Source organism: Alosa pseudoharengus, unplaced genomic scaffold (assembly GCF_046254945.1).
Source record: "Alosa pseudoharengus isolate Yale_2024_CS ecotype anadromous, Long Island Sound unplaced genomic scaffold, YU_APseudo_1.1 YU_APseudo_1.1_scf_7, whole genome shotgun sequence".
Classification (NCBI taxonomy): domain Eukaryota; kingdom Metazoa; phylum Chordata; class Actinopteri; order Clupeiformes; family Clupeidae; genus Alosa; species Alosa pseudoharengus.
In genome coordinates this window covers 32,299,265-32,316,693 of record NW_027468859.1, presented here as the reverse complement: position 1 = coordinate 32,316,693, position 17,429 = coordinate 32,299,265, and the positions used below count along the sequence as shown (strand labels likewise).

General features: G+C 44.0%; 1 protein-coding gene across 1 annotated transcript; it reads left to right on the top strand.

Annotated features, from left to right (window-relative positions):
• The first annotated feature begins 127 nt into the window (after window positions 1-127).
• Window positions 128-13,184, top strand: hadhb (hydroxyacyl-CoA dehydrogenase trifunctional multienzyme complex subunit beta). Its single transcript, XM_076272397.1, has 16 exons — window positions 128-205; window positions 966-1,038; window positions 1,194-1,235; window positions 1,413-1,503; window positions 1,967-2,011; window positions 2,358-2,457; window positions 5,484-5,571; window positions 6,249-6,436; window positions 7,301-7,481; window positions 7,718-7,839; window positions 8,163-8,242; window positions 8,735-8,782; window positions 9,183-9,270; window positions 9,677-9,751; window positions 10,040-10,204; window positions 12,749-13,184. Exons 2-16 carry the CDS (start codon window positions 972-974, stop codon window positions 12,782-12,784), a joined length of 1,416 nt encoding a protein of 471 aa, XP_076128512.1. The 5' UTR covers window positions 128-205; window positions 966-971; the 3' UTR covers window positions 12,785-13,184.
• The last annotated feature ends 4,245 nt before the right edge of the window (window positions 13,185-17,429 follow it).

Genomic DNA, 17,429 nt, shown 5'->3' with positions numbered 1-17,429 from the left:
AAGTATCATATTCGTCATTTTTTGCGTTCCTGAGCAAAAGATGGCATATATACATACAGGCATTCAACATGGGCATTACCTGTCATGTAGGGACTTCTGAACAGAGGTATTTTTTTGTAGTCAGACTGAAGCCGAGCAGGCAGAGTGAGAACGCCAGACAGAGGGGGAAGCGCCTAACAGTTGATAAACTACTAGAAACTAAGTGGTGAGTAGTATTTGCGGATAATTTGCCATTGTTGCGACGTTACTGGTTTCAACTTATTTAATTCATACTGACGATTCATAGTCCTCACTACACTGCGTCTTGAAATAAGTCATTGTTATATCACTTCAACTGACTTCAGTTAGCATTCTCTTTTGGGTGCTGTTGACCTAGCATGTTACTGCTAACTTAGCTCGCTAGCTAACCAGCTAGAAGCTAGCTGGTAGACGCAGTTCTGCAGGCGTCACCTCGACATGGTTATTTAGGTTGTCTTTTTGGATATTTCAGTGCATAATGTTATGTATAAGTTCGTATGATTCATGTGTTAAATTGTTCTTTGTTAGAATGTGAACTGGTTCAGTGTGTCCTATTCAACTCTGGGATCCCGATGGATCTAGGTGAAGGGTCACTAGGGCTGATGGGCGGGGCTGCTGTCTTACTCCAAACTGACAGCATCCACAGTTTTTAGCATCAAGTTTAGGGCACACTGCTGAATGTAATGACAGATTCGAAATGTTGTTGATGAAACGAAGTTGTGGTACAATATTTTGACTGATGAATTGTTAACATGGTTGGCATTGTTGCCACCTGCTCCCATATTTGTATGGGCTGCCAAGGTATCTTTAGTCTTTAAAATACGTTAATATAACTATTGTCAGTTAACCACTGTACTTTGGCCATAGTAAAATCTTTGGAGCATGTGAGTGATTGTATGTACCTATGTTGTATACTGATGAGCTAATTCAACATTTGTCTTTCTAAGGTCAAAATGACATCCATGCTGATGAACTCTCTGCGGAACTGCCCGGTGAACTGCGCCTGGGCAGTGCAGTTTGGTAAGTGGTCACCCATATACACTACACTACACATGAGCCTATTGCCCAACCACCTCTCTGGTCATGGTGGCCATGTTAACTGTGTGCTCATGTACATTTCTCTTTTTTCCTCTTTTATGTTGTCTTCTATGTGTGGGACCCATCATCCTGCACAGCCGCTCGCTCTCTTAGTACATCATCTCAAATGCACGCAGCAGGTAAGAACTTGATCCGTTCCAAATGTTCAGTTCTTAGCCTATCCATCACCTTAAGTTCCCAGGTGCAGTGTGTAGGTGGAAGAAGCTTTTGTTTAGCTAAATTGAATAAAAGAAAAAAATAGCAATAAATGCATTTCTTTGACCTCTGCTCTGCCCTGATCTATTTATTCTTGATAGCCAAGAGCAAGAAGAGCCTTGCGAAACCTGGCGTGAAGAACATAGTGCTGGTGGAAGGAGTGAGGACTCCCTTCCTGCTGTCTGGCACCTCGTAAGTGGTGGCCTCACAAACATGCAAACATGCACATGCCGCTGCAGAAAGGACTGTGCTAAGGACACTGACTATGCCAGTACCTACCAGAACCCCACGCAGGCAAAATAAATCATCGGTGATGAGGGATAGATGCAGTTAATGTTTTAGGTTGTGGCTATTTTGGCATATAGACCCTTTCAACTGCATAAACAAATATACACGTTCCTAAGGCATTTCTGGTGGCACAGAAAACAACATTGAGCTAATGGTAACTTGGGGACTAACAAGAAAAATTTTGTAGAACATTATGCTTAAGTTTGATTCATTTTCATTTCAAAGTATCTGCATTGGTTTTGAATGTTTCAACCTATGAAGGGTATATAGACATACTACACATATTGTACCGTTGAGTTACTGAATCTGGAGTTGTGTGGGTCTTGTGCTGTTAGGTGCTTTGTTGATGTACTTGTTCTCTTTGCAGGTATGCTGATCTTATGCCTCATGACCTTGCCAGAGCAGCCTTACAGTAAGTGACTGATTTCTCTCATTTACACTACAAGAAGTCAGATTAGTTCATAATACCTGGGGCAGAGAAAGGGCTAGAACATGTTCAAGGCCCCTCACACATTACTTAAGATTACAAGTATTTGTTCACATGTAATGTCAATACAAGTTATATAGTGGCATGCCAAATATAATCATTGAAGTCTCCATGATTACATGAAGTGAATGCATTAGATGTGAAACGGACTGCAGAGTTTGTAAAAATCCATAGCCGGGCAAATGACTTACACCAGTGATGTCACCAGTTGGAGTTGTTCAGACAGTCAAAAAGTCTCTGTTTAGTTCCACTGATTCCTTGTCTTCTACAGGGGTCTCCTGACGAAGACCGGCATCTCTAAAGACATGGTGGACTACATCATTTATGGCACGGTCATCCAGGAGGTCAAGACCAGCAACGTGGCCCGGGAGGTGTGTGTCTATCCGTGTCTCTCTCTCTTCCAGGGCACCAATTTTGCCATGGCAACGAACTTCACTCATGCATTACTGCTAAGTAGCAGTAGGTTATGTGGCAAAGGTTAAGGCTCACTCACCTTCATCTGCCCTTGGGCGGCCAGTCGACCTCATTATTTTGGTGGCCTTGGTAAGAGGATTTAGCTGCCAGCTTTATGGATAGAATAAAAACATTGTTTTATAAGGTAAAGATGAAACTCGGGGTCTGGATTCTGCTGCTGTTATGTTGCCATAATGTAGCCCATGCAGGTATGCTGTGTGGCCTAAACTTTGCCCTGCATCCCCAGTTGGCCCAGAGCAGATAGTCTATTCTTAGCCAAAGCCCTCGTCTGGACAGACCTCTCTTTCCATTGCCACAAGGTTACAGAAGAGCTGTGATGCATCTTGGTATTCAATTTCCACCCAAAATAGTTACATGTGTGTGTAGGACACATACAATCCTACTGCCAACAATGTTGGCTATACTTGCACAAGTGCTACACTTGTGTCTGTAATGTGCTCTTGTCTGCCTCTGCTGTCACAATTCTAACAATCTTGTTTTCTTAGGCCACATTTACACATAGCCGGGTATTTAGAGAAACAAATATTTCCCCCTCTCCGTTTTCAATAATAACATCGTGCACACAACATTGTGTTCAAAAAACTTGTCATTTACATCAACCCGCATAAATACGCTGTCGAGCGCCATAATAACTATGCCAAACCTATGGGTGGCAGTGTAGGGAAAGGAATAAAGCCATGCTGGCCAATCAAAATCCTCAGAATCGACACCAACGACTAACACGAGCAATAAAAATGCTGACCTCCTTGAAATGCTGAATCCTTCGCCTCTGCTCCTCCATGTAGAGCAGTTGTTGCAAATGCAAACAGGCCAGAAGCGTTTGCACAAAAGTAAAAATTAGTAGCACCTTAACAGCATCCATGATAATCCTGATCAGTAGACAAAGAAACTATAAACATCAGGCGCTCACATGACTTTAAGGATTTTCTGGCGCATAATGTGACGTTTAAGAAGCTAAAACGCCGTTTATCCCTGTTGACACGGCAGCACATAACCGGCGTTATCAGAAATCTCCACTTTGGGCGGAGGTTTTAGAAATAATCGTTTTCTGTGATAAAAACGGGGTTTTGGTGTAAACGAGAGGCCAAACCGCAGGGAAATATCTGCGTTTTCCCTTCGTGTAAACGGGGTCTTACTGTGGGTTGCTCTGAGAGGCATTGTGCAACCTCAACCTTATGCAGATACACAGAATGAATGCATTGCCATTCTATTTCTGTCTGATATTGCTTACTTAGATACAGTGGTGTGAAAGTGTCTGCCCCCTTCCTGATTTTTTTGCATGTTCACACTTAAATGTTTCAGATCAAACACATTTAAATATTAAATTAAAGATAACACAAAATGCAGTTTTTAAATGAAGGTTGTTATTAAGGGAAAACAAAATCCAAACCATGGCCCTGTGTGAAAGTGATTGATCTGCATCTTTGCAGAATTGTTGTAATTCAGCCACATTGGAGGGTTTTCGAACATGAAGAGCCTTTTTAAGGTCACGCCACAGGATCTCAATAGGATTCAGGTCAGGACTTTCACTAGGCCACTCCAAAGTCTTCATTTTGTTTTTCTTCAGCCATTCAGAGGTGGACTTGCTGGTGTTTTTAAGATCATTGTCCTGCTGCAGAACCCAAGTTTGCTTCAGCTTGAGGTCACACACAGATGGCCGGACATTCTCCCTCAGGATTTTTTGGTAGACAGCAGAATTCATGGTTCCATTTATCACAGCAAGTCTTCCAGGTCCTGAAGCAGCAAAACAGCCCCAGACCTTCACACTACCACCACCACCACCATATTTTGCTGTTGGTATGATGTTCTTTTTCTGAAATGCAATGTTACTTTTACGCCAGATGTAATGGGACACACACACACACTTTCCAAAACTTTTATCTTGTCAGTCCAGAGTATTTTTCCAAAAGTCTTCGGGATCATCAAGATGTTTTCTGGCAAAAATGAGACGAGCCTTAATGTTTTTTTTGCTCAGCAGTGGTTTTCGTCTTGGTACTCTGCCATGCAGGCCATTTTTGCCCAGTCTCTTTCTTATGGTGGAGTTATGAACACTGACCTAGACTGAGGCAAGTGAGGCCTGCAGTTCTTTGGATGTTCTTGTGGGGTCCTTTGTGACCTCTCGGATGAGTCGTCGCTGCGCTCTAGGGGTAATTTTGGTCGGCCAGCCACTTCTGGGAAGTTTATCACTGTTCCATGTTTTCGTCCATTGGTGAATAATGGCTCTCACTGTGGTACGCTGGAGTCCCAAAGCTTTAGAAATGGCTTTATAACCTTTTCCAGACTGATCGATCACAATTACTTTCTTTCTCATTTGTTCCTGAATTTCTTTGGCTCTCAGCATGACATCTAGCCTTTAAGGATCTTATGGGCTACTTCACTTCTTCTTCTTCTTCTTTTGGCTAATGGCGGTTCACAATATAGGATTGTATATCGTCACCTACTGCACAGGAGTGTGTGATGTGATCAGGTCAAGTCGTGGCAGAATTTTTTTTATAAATAAATAAAGAAATAAAGAAATAAATGGCTACTTCACTTTGTCAGGCAGGTCCTATTTAAGTGATTTCCTTATTGAGAACAGGTGTGGCAGTAATCAGGCCTGGGTGTGGCTAGAGAAATTGAACTCAGGTGTAATAAAAAAAACAGTTAAGGCCATGTACAGAGCTGTTTGGATTTTTTCTTAATTTAATAACTGCATTTTGTGTTTACTTGTGTTATCTTTGTCTTATTTGATGATCTGAAACATTTAGGTGTGACAAACATACAAAAAAATCAGGAAGGGGTCAAACACTTTTTCACACCACTGTATGCATCACTAAAGATTCCTTTGGCTGTACAGGTCCATGTATCAGTAGTATATATGACATAGTATAGCTATAATGTGTGTTTGTGTGTGTGTATTGACTATGTTCCTTTGCTCCTTCAGGCAGCTCTTGGTGCAGGTTTTTCAGACAAGATCCCTGCCCACACGGTCACCATGGCTTGCATATCTTCCAACCAGGCCATGACCACAGGTATTGCCGACCACACAGCTGCTGTACTACAACACGTTGAATTATAAATCACCTTATGTTGCGTATTACAGTGGTACGGTGGTTTCATAATTCAGCCCAGAGGAAATGGCCAGCATGTAAAACAGAGTTGATGTGTATTATACTGAGGGACATTTTTGTTTCTGCTTTCAGTCTCAATAGACCTCTGAAGTTCGCCTATAAAAAAGCTGCCATCTTTGACATCCGGTATCTGGCAATTTTTCCTATGGGAAAATAACATGGGGATTTTGAATTATCGCACCTGTTACACTCTCGCGGGGATGGAAAAAGTCTGAAATGCAGACGTTTTCCTGAACACACTTTTGTCCTCTGCCTTCAAGTGGATACTGTGATCTCCGGTACTTGAAGGCGGCACACTTAGATTTTTGCTACCCCAGAGCTAACTTGCAATACAACTTGCTATAGGTAGTTAGCTTCAATTAACAACCGGATCTCCTTATATGGGCAAAGATGGCCGTTTTGGTTCTTTTTTGTAGGCGAACTTCAGAGGTCTATGACCTGTACCTTGCCACAGTGATGACATGTTTTGCGTGTCTTGTGTGTCGTGCTGCTTTCATGTACTTCCACTTAGTGACTGATGCAGGTGTCCTGTGTTTGCTCATGTTGGGTGACCGCTGACTCCTTGTGGTGTTCTGTAGGTGTGGGGCTTATTGCAGCAGGCCAGTGTGACGCTATCGTGGCTGGCGGCGTGGAGTTCATGTCCGACGTTCCCATTCGTCACAGCCGCAAGATGAGGAAAACCATGCTGTCCCTCAACAAGGCCAAGACTTTCGGAGCCAGGCTATCCCTGCTCGGCTCCATCCGGCTTGCCCACCTCAACCCTGAGGTACTACAACTACCAGCATGCACCACTTTACTGATAACACTACTTTCTGCACAGCCCAGTTAACACCGATCGGTAAAAAAGGGCTGGGATTGAACTGGTATTAGGCTAAGCCTGTAGTGCATTAATTTAAGTTTCGGCTTACTGCAGCTCAGAGCCTTTCTGGCTTTTAATATTCTGGTTGTGTGTCTCTTCTTAGTGTAGACATTGTAGTATCTCGATGGATTATATGCTAGAGCTCCCAGCATGCACTCCTCAATTGTCTCATGGAAATTCACATAGATATGTTTTATTTAAATAGGGAGACACCAATGCAAATCAAATCTATTAGGAGTCTCAGGAATAGAAAGTTTAGGAGGGACTTTTTCCTTAACTCGGATAGGGGAATACTAAAATGAGGCTTCCATAGCGCTCTTGTGAAGACAAGTCTTGTAGTATTTCACTTTTATCCATGCACCACAACGGTATCAGCATAATAATAATAATAATAATCATAATAATAATGATAAGCTTTATTTGTATAGCATCTTTCATACACAGAATGCAGCTCAAAGTGCTTTTCATTTGGAGCACTTAACACAATAATAGAGTAAAAGAGCATACAGCACAGCATTGCCATCATCTCCCGTTACTTTGTATTTTAGCCATTGGGATTTTGTAATGTCTTCTGCGCACATGTCCACATGTATGAGTTGTGTATGTTGAAGTGTTTGTACTGCCTGACTGTATGCTCTGTCTTCAGTCCTAAGCCTTACATTTAAACCAAATTCCAGGAGATGTTTCATCACCTTGGAAATAAAGCGTTGACTTGATTGACTGGACTGTCCACTTGTTTGAGTGTTGGAATGTGTCTGGTTTGGTTCACAGCTGCCTGCGGTGGCGGAGTTCTCCACAGCCGAGACCATGGGCCACTCGGCCGACCGGCTGGCGGCGGCGTTTGGCGTGACGAGGCAGGAGCAGGACGACTTCGCTCTGCGCTCACACGGCCTCGCCAAGAAGGCCCAGGATGCCGGGCTGCTTAGCGACGTCATCAGCTTCAAAGTGCCTGGTAACTAAAAACACGACACTCACTTTTTTTCCTCTCTCTCTCTCTCTCTCTCTCTCTCTCTCTCTCTCTCTCTCTCTCTCTCTCTCTCTCTCTCTCTCTCTCTCTCTCTCTCTTGTCCCACTTTCTTTCCTCACCTTTCTTAACCCCTCCTTGTGAACGGGGTATGAGTTATACTGTCATGCGATGGCTTATGACCTCTGAGGTCCAGCGCCAACGTGTCTCTTGTGTCCGATTAGGTAAGGACATTGTGTCCAAGGACAATGGCATTCGCCCGAGCTCCAAAGAACAGATGGCCAAGCTGAAGCCAGCCTTCGTCAAACCCCACGGCACAGTTACCGCTGCCAACTCCTCCTTCCTGGTGAGCAACCAATCAGCAAAGCCTCTTCACACCCAGCCAATCATATTGCACTTTACCTGCAAATGGAAATAAGACACACAATCAATGACTGCAGCCTCTTTATGGACTCACATATTCATAATTGGCTACTTTTATTATTTTATTTCCACAATTTTCATGTCTGGTGTTGACAGCACTTTGGCACATTTTATAGATTTACACATTTTAATTATTTGATTTGATTTCCCCTATTTCCCTATCTGGTGTAGACAACACTTTGGCCCATGTTATAGATTTAAATGTGCCTCTGAACTAACCCTGACCTTGACTTTTGTTTGTGTCAGACCGACGGTGCCTCTGCTGTTCTCATCATGTCTGAAGAGAAAGCCTTGGCCATGGGATTCAAGCCAAAAGCCTACCTCAGGTACGCCATAGCTGTATACACGCACATAGGCAATACAGATACTGTACCAACAGGTTTATCATATACAAGTCCTGGATTATTGGGTAGGCTGTGGGCCTGCTGTATTATGGTATGCATAGAATGCATACACATTACACACAGAGCTAACCACACCATTCTTCATTTCCATGGAGACGTCTGTCGAGGTGCTCCCTCCCAGCCATCGTCAGGGTTTTTTACTACTGTAACATGAACCGATGTCCCACAGCACTCTACACCACAGGCTGCAGCCGATCTCCACATGAGCAATGTGTGTGTTGTATCTATAGTCATATAAGAGAGCAGTCTCCAGTTATACAGCCTATGGTTGTGTCCCAGACACCCCCCTATTAGAGCATCTCTGCCTCATAGTTTCTTCGATGTTTACTGGGCAAGTGTATTTTTGAAGTGTGTGTGTGTGTGTTATGTTTACTGGGCAAGTGTGTTTCTGAAATGTGTGTGTTGTTTTTGCAGAGACTTTGTGTACGTGTCTCAGGATCCCAAAGATCAGCTCCTTCTGGGGTGAGTGTGCTGTGGTCCATACCACACTGATGCCATGATGATGAATAGCCTTCACTGGGAACATCATTATTTATTCCTGGGTTAAAGGGGACTGGTACAGTGTGGAACAGCTATCTGATACACAAATCATGGTGTTTATGGCTAATGCTAATTTGCAACACCTGTTCCTAGAAGGGCTTTTGTAAGAGTATGGAATTGTGTGAAATTATGTCAGTCAAAATGGTAGTAATTATAATATAATAATATAATTGCAGATGGTAGAATGAGAGGAAGAAATAAGTAGGGCAATAAAACAACACATAAGGAAGGATAATATTTCATTGTGTTTTTAGTAAAACAATTATACACAAATGCTTTTTGTAAGGGGTGTGTTAATACTACTTTTGTCCCAATTCCGCAGGCCCACCTATGCTACTCCTAAAGCTCTGGAACGCAGCGGACTAACCATGGATGACATTGACGTTTTTGAGTTCCACGAGGCCTTTGCTGTAAGCATATCCAGCCACACACACACTATTATGCATACGTCTGTATGTGCATACGCAGCCACACGCACACACACTGTTATGCATACGTGCATGTATATATATGCATACGCCAACGAGCGCAGTCACAGCAACATCCATCTTTAAATATTAGCAGTTATTGATCAAACCCCTCTGCCAGACAAATCCATCTTCCACTGCTTTATTCATGGCCATGTTTAAGAGATGACTTTGTGTGTGTGTGCGTGCACTGAGCAATGGAGTCTCAGTAGGGCACATGAGCTGGTTTCTGCTTTTATGTATTTATGACTGAATTCCACCCCCTACACACATACACTCACACTCACCTTTTTTTTTTTTTTTTTTTTTTTCTTTCTTTCTTTCTTTCTTTCTTTTTCTTGCTGTTCAGGGCCAGATCATGGCCAACCTAAAAGCCATGGATTCTGACTGGTTTGCCCAAACCTACATGGGAAGGAAAACCAAGGTAACATTTCAAAGCTTTATTTTGTCTCTTACCCCAAGTTTTATGTCACTCTGTGTGTGAGTGTGTCTGTCTGTCTGTATCCTGCAGAGATCTGATCAAAGCACAGTCCTCTAATGAACCATTTTCAGCAAATGAAAACTATTAAAAGTATTCAACTTCTCTGTATGTCTGAGCTGGCATGTGTACTTACCTTTGTTTCCCATTTCTTACATAGCTATGCAGTGTATCGGTTATTCAGTGTGTGTGTAATTGTGTGTGTGTGCGTGTGCGTGTGCGCGTGTGTTTCAGGTGGGCACCCCTCCCATGGAGAAGTTCAACACATGGGGCGGTTCTCTCTCTCTGGGTCACCCATTCGGTGCCACGGGCTGCAGGCTGGTCACCACCGTTGCCCATCGGCTGCAGAAGGAGGGCGGGCAGTACGGCCTGGTGGCAGCATGCGCCGCTGGAGGACTGGTACGACATACACACACACACACGCGCACACACACAGATATACACACATAGTCACACACGCACAGACATACACGCGCGCGCACACACACACACACACACACATGCCCGGGGTGGGTAATCGGGAGAATCGGGAGAATTCCCGGTGGGCCGCTTCACTTTTGGGCCGGTCGAGGAAAAAAATATTGACATTTGTCACGTTAGTCTAACTTCTCTTAAAGTAGGCTACACGTTCCGCATTCTGTGCATGGCACCGTTGCCTCTGCATGGGTTGTAGCCTACCGTGTGAGGGAGTTCTCCCCTCCCAAAAAGAGTTGGTTGGGTCCATATAGCCCGTCTTTTCCAAAAACTTTTCTCAGATACGGATAGCCGGGCCGGCCCTACAGTAGCCATAAGCGTCCGGAAGGATGGATGGTAGAAAGAGGCCAGGACGGACTGAAACGGCCAGGTAGATGCTGCTAAATGTGCCAAGCTTCTAGATTAGGCCTACAGACAAAAGTGGCAACTGGTAAAAAGAGAGAGCCTATAGGCAATGATTATTAGCAGTTATTGGGCTAATATTGGACGTTTGTAGCGTTGTCAAGCTATTTGCAAGCAACATATTACATTTCTTAAAATATTAGCCTTTTGTATCCGATTCATAGACTTTGCAGTATGCAAATATTAATAACAAAACTGAAGTTTGATCTGTGTAGGCCTATGCGGTAAAAATTGTAGCCTCTGAGCAGCAGATCAACCAGTCGACCACTGAAAATGATGAGCCCGAAATTAGTGAAAGAGCAAAATATTTATGCTACATGATGAACCATATAGCCTACCCATGCAAAAAACATGTAGCCTAAACATTAGTTCAATATGCCTCTTTGTGGAAGCGTGGGATAGGCTACATTTCAAAAGCTTTCTTTCTTTCTGTCTTTCTTTCTTTCTGTTTTTGTTAAAGGAACCATATGTAAGAAATGTATTTCAATTAATCATAAAATGGCCCTGATATGTCACTAGACATTAAGAAATCATGTTAATTTCAAATACTTATATCACTGACAACTGTAGTCCGGCCAGGATATTGCCATTTAAAAAGTGAAGTTGCAGCCCTCAACTGATGTTGTGTTTTGTCATGTCATGTTGTGTTTTGGCCTGATGCGCCACCCTCTACCTATCTACTAATCACAAAGTCAGTAGTGTTTTGGCATCTGGGTTGGCAACCTCGAGTCAGGAGGGAGGAGGAGGGGATACACCGCTCTACAGTAATTTGAAAGTGATTGCAGTACCAGTTTTGGCCAAAATCTTACATATGGTTCCTTTAACTTGTGGAATAGTGGAATATTTTTTGTTAACTTCTCAGTTGAAGTGAATTATTATATAACCTTTACAAATTTGTTGAACCATGGTACTAATAAAAACTACAGGATAGTAAGAGCTGAAATGTTGCTTCATTTATCCAATTTCCACCACTATGGAAAACGTGGGCCGGTCTTGGGCCTGAAACTCCCGGGCTGAAAAGTGGCCCCGCTCCGGTCACACACGCGCACACACACACACACACACACACACAGTCACACAGACATACACACATAGTCACACATACATTCAAAGACTCACTGCAGACACAGATACGTACATACTTAGGCTCTGTTTAGACGACAACGAAAACGATGCAACCGGTGATGTTTTTCTGCGTTTGACCCAGTCATTTAGACGCAAACGGAGGTTTTATCCCCCCGCTCCGGGCTGATCGTTTTTTTGGGGAAAACTCTGTTTGTTCGTTTGCGTCTAAAGAGACAAACGGAGACTTATGTGACGAGGCGGAGATTTTTAGTCCGTTCAGAAGAGAAAGAGGAAGTGATTCGTTGCTGTTGTTGGTATTTTCGGGATTGGCTAATGTGGGATTAAGCTTCTCCTTACACTGCCATCGACAGGTTTGGCATGCTCTTGAAGGCATATACCTGGGTTAGTGTAAAGGAAAAGCTTTTTGAAAACTGAAAGGTGTGCACGATGTTATTTTTGAAAACGGAGAGGGTGAAATGTCCGTTTATGAAAATAGCCGGCCACGTGTAAACACCATGTAGATAAGCAGCTCCTACATATAACAACATACAAGGGAATGTGTGGCAGAAGGTTGACCTTGGCCCTGACCTTGACCCTGGCCTTGACCATTTATATTCCCATATTTATTCTTCCACATAAAGAGTCAGTGAAGAGCTCATGGCATGTCCACAAGGTTTCCCTCTTGTGGTAACATTTAAAAGTTCAGGTCCAGTCAAACTATTTATTCATTTCTGATTGGACGAGAGAGTGGCAATATCACGGGACCTCCCCCCTCGGGATTGTTTACCACTAGTAATCACTCTGATGTGATCGCGGGTTTGGAAAAGGGTATAACCACTGCTGTGGTTACCTACGGCCCAACCACAGCCGTGAGTCTATCCTTACCACCCCCACTCTCACTTGCACCATACTGCTAAAATAAGTGCAGTCCCTCCAACACACACGCACACACACTTCCTACAAACCCTGTACACACTATAATTTCTTATTTCTGCGTTGCAGGGACACGCCATGGTGATTGAAGCTTATCCCCAGTGAAGCGGAGACAAACTGAAGCCATTTTTACCCCCCACCACACACATGTACGCGCTGCAGGAGGAGACTCTGTAAATAAAACAGACCGAATTGCCTTTGAGGAGAGAACTCTCTCTCTCTGTACTGCTGGTTAGGACATGGATGTAATTTATGAAGGCGTATTGTAGCCGTAAGAACACTATAAGTGTTTGAGTATGAGCCTCAGGATGGGTACGAAGCCGCATGCAGACATTAAGCACTTAACTTCCGTCGGGTTAGGACATCAGTGATAACTTGAACAGTGATTTAATGTCACCACAAGTGCAAGTTTTTGTGCCTTCACCTCATCTGTGCTATGCTTCTGTTTCTTTTGTAATTAAATTGTGAAAATGATCTGATTAAAATATCTGTATTAAAATAGTAATTCATTTTATTAATTAACTTTATTATTATTATTATTATTATTATTATTATAATTATTATTATTAGCATAAGCAAGCCTATCTGTGCTGTGCTCCTCATCCGGGGGGAGGGGGCGGGGGGGTGACTGAGCTGTTTTGCCCGAGTCTTTTAAAGGTCTATATTTCCATACACAGAATTAAATATTGTCTGGCTCACCTCCCCCCCCCCCCCCCCCCCCCCCCCCCATCACGTCGTTCCCTTCATCAAGCTGGCAGCCTCCACAGATGCAGCATTGCTTCCTGTCAAGTGTTAATACTATTATCCACACTGAAGGGGGTGGTTAAGTTAAGGTGGCAGAAGTTTGTAAGAACTGCCAACATCGCTTACAGCTGCCTCACAAACGTTCCAGCGTCATTAAATTATTTTTTAACAAATTTATATCAGGTTTTAGAATCCGACACATTGCCCCCAGCCTACGTCTATGTTTGCGTATAGCTGTTTATGTAGGCCTACCTATTTGAGCAAAAGTTTCAAGTCATTTTGAATGGAAGGCATGCGTGAAAAAACCCCAAAACAAAATAGTGTTTTCACGGGCTGGCAAAACGAAGCCAAAATGTAAATAGCACTGGTGTGTCAGGAAAGGGTTTTGTTTTAACCAGCCTTCAAAAAAGCCTCAACCCGCGAGACGGAGCAACCAGCAGCCGCGCTCTCTCCTCCGCCATGGCGCACACTTTGATCACGCGCGCGCCTTTTATAGTGTTTGACTGGAGAATGCACCCGCTGCTGTCTGTACAAATCTGCCTCTCTCCGAACGAAGTCAAAGTCGGAAGGAGAGGGAGTGAGAGGGGGTGTAGACTCGCTTTAATCTCGTCCTTCTACACTACTCACTCACAGGCGGTGGGTACTTCCCTGCACCTGCTGTTTGAAAGAGAGGAACGTTTGACTCCGCGCGTTCCTCCCCCGCTTCTTGCCGAGTTTACTCGCGTGGTTCCAATGCGAAGCTCAGCTGCTTTGCACGCTGTCTCTCCTGACAGGAATAAAATGCGCAGCTGAGAGGTTCCCGCCTTATCGCCATGAGCCTCCGTTCCCTCCCTCTTTACTCTGTTGCGCGCTCATGGAAAAAAGTATGTTTATTCTGACTTTTAAATGATCATTAAATACCTTTTAACAGCTATTTTTACAGAGACGTCTACTACTTTGACTGGGTCGCCTTTCCTTGCTGTTGCTAAATGTGAGGGTAACGGACGGGGCCTGTAGCCTCCGTGACAGGATGATTCTCAACTCCGCTTGACAGTGATGGGCGCGTGCGCCTTCTGTGCCAATGACACTGCCATTACACAAGGGGGTCATAGACACCGTAGCGATCTCGCGCTTCTGCACATCTAGCCTCCAATCACCTAAAATGTGACCGCTCATTAACACTAAACCAAAAAAAAAAAGCCTGCCTCGTTAGCACTGTAATAATAACCTGATCTTTATATAAAAAATATATTTATATGGAGTAAAACTGCAGCACACTCATGGCAGTCACTGTCACAGCCCATTAGGCTGCTGTGCAGTCATGAGTTTTAATGAAGGCTTGCGCCATGGCAGCCCAAAGTGAGGAATTTGAGCCCAGACTGTTAACGACCTTCCTAATTACTGCTGGCTGCCTGTCTTAGGCGACACGTGGCTGGGGTGAGTGGCAGGCAGGGACCCAGCTCTACCTGTCAGGTGTGTGTGTGTGTGTTAGGTGAGTGCACACATGGACACACAGTCTTTGGCTCATCGTTAGCAGTCACTGCCAGGGGACCCACTTGCCAGTGGTGTGTGTGTGTGTGGAGGACGGGTGGTGGTCTTGTGCACACTCCTGCAACACCAGTAGGATGTGGAGGAGCTGCTCTACACACACACACACCACTGATCTCCATACACTTATTGCTGGGGGGCTCCAGGTTCTTGCACAGTGAGTACCTGCACCTTCTCCTTGAGATTGGAGACTGCACTATAGTCTCCTGCATGACTGTCAGGAAATCAGGGGGAGTGAGAGAGAGAGAGAGAGAGAGAGGGGGGAAAGGAAATCGGCACAAATGGAGGAGTTGGAGATGAGGAAGCCGTGTGGCGAGCTGGAAGTAAGTCTTTAAAAAGGACTCTTGTCTGACTACCTCCCGCTTCTTTAGCTCCCTCCAAATAGTGCTGATAGCCACCTAACAAATTCTCCTCTTCGTGGTGAGGTGAAACCCCGTGCACAGGTTGGCACATCAGCGAGAGGCTACGCCCATGTCAGATTAAAGGACGCCACCCCGGTGATGGGTCCTAGTGAGAGGAGAACTTTGATAAACAGTCTGTGGCTCGAAAATGACATTTCATTCAGGGATTCAAAGTTCCTCTGAGCTGATGTAATCGTTACCTATTCTGTTCACACTATTTGCCCACAGGGTTGAGTGCAACGAGATGGCGTGATCCAATGTGCGTGTGTGTGTGTCTCTGTGTGTTAGTTTTGACTGAAGATAAGTCTGACCGAGTGGGTCTTGTGTGTATAAGAGTGAGTGTGTCATTCAGTGCTCTAGTTTTGGTTTGTGTGTGTGTGTGTGTGTGTGTGAGGTATACAAGATACTCTAGTGTGTATGGAGGAGCTTTTACTAAAGTCCAGAAATCAGAGGGTAGCTGAGGAGTGTGTGAAAAATATCAGGACACTTGAAATGCAAGAGTGTGTATTGTGAATCTTTGAACGTGAGGTTGGCTGAACAAATATTAAAATTGAGTGTTTGTGTGTGTTACTTAATTTATTAATTTAGTATAATTAATACCACAGCTGTGTGTGTGTATAATAGTTTGTGAATGTCCAGCAGAGTGCTTGAGTTTGTGTGTTTAATAGCTTCAGGATGAGGTAGTTAGAATGTGCAAATGTAGTGCAATATGTATTTGTGTATGTGTCACTGAATGTGTGTAGAAGCTACAGATTCTGGTGGTTTGTGGTAAAGAGTGTGTGCATTATGTGCAAATGCAGTATCTACAGGGTCTGGTAATACGTGGCGCAGTGTATGTACACGTTTGTGTGTGTGTACGCAGTAACTGGGTCTGGTGGTTCATGTGGTTGTGTGTGTGTGTATGTGTGTACACAGTAACTGGGTCTGGTGGTTCATGTGGTTGTGTGTGTGTGTGTACAAAGTAACTACAGGGTCTGCTGGTTCAAGTGGTGTTTTGTGTGTGCTTTTTGGTGTGTGTGTGTGTGTGTGTGTGTGCAGGCATGCAGTAGCTACAGGGTCTGATGATATAGCCTGTCAGGGTGCTGGGGGGGGATGGCCAGGTTTGGATCTTCTTGGGGGGGGGTGGCCAGGTTTGGATCTTTCCGTCGCCTGACTGATTGATGTGCCACAACCTATTAGGATTCTTTTGTTTGTTCTCACGTGTGTGTGTGTGACAGAGCAAGAAATAAATAAAGTCTATGTGAGGTTGTGCTACTGAATCTTATTACTATCTGAATGTGGTCACAAGCTCCTAAGTCAGTCTGGAATGGGCATTTGTCTGCTTCCACTCAAACCTGTTTGTGCAAATTATGTCCATAATTTTCACTTGAAATATGAGCTGTGTAAACACATAATGTGGGAGTTGATGAATTGCAATAATCATGTTAACTTCATTGATGATTTTTGATTATTGTGAGGATTGTGTGTGTGTGTATACACCCCCATGCTTGTACCTTACCCTTGTGTGTGTGTGTGAGAGAGAGAGAGTGAGAGAGAGAGAGAGTGTGTGAGCAAAGCCTGTCATGTGTTTTATGCAAGTCTAGATTGAGATACTCTGAGGGAACATTGTTGGGCTTGTTTGTTTGAAAATGAAGCTGGGGAGTATACTGAGGGTTGGGGTGCGCTAGGATATATGTGTGTGTGTCTGTGTGTATGTTTTGATGATGAAGTTGAGTATCCCTGCAGAGTGTGTGTGTGTGTGTGTGTGTATGTATGTGATGTTAGAGCATCTTTGTGTTGGTAATTGGGTGCAGAGAGAAATGCCTCTCATTGGCGCTGTGGTTCATCATACCCTTCTAAAGCAGTCTAGAGGGAGAATACATTAACTGCCTCTCTCTCTCTCTCTCTCTCACACACACTCACACACACACACACACACACACACACACACACACACACTCACACACACACACTCTCTCTCTCTCCCTCCCTCTCTTTCTCGCTCGTTCGCTGATTTGTAAATTGTATCGATTGGAACCAGTGGAGGACCGGTGCGTTTGAATTTATAATGAAGGGAGGATTTATTTCATTTTAAACAG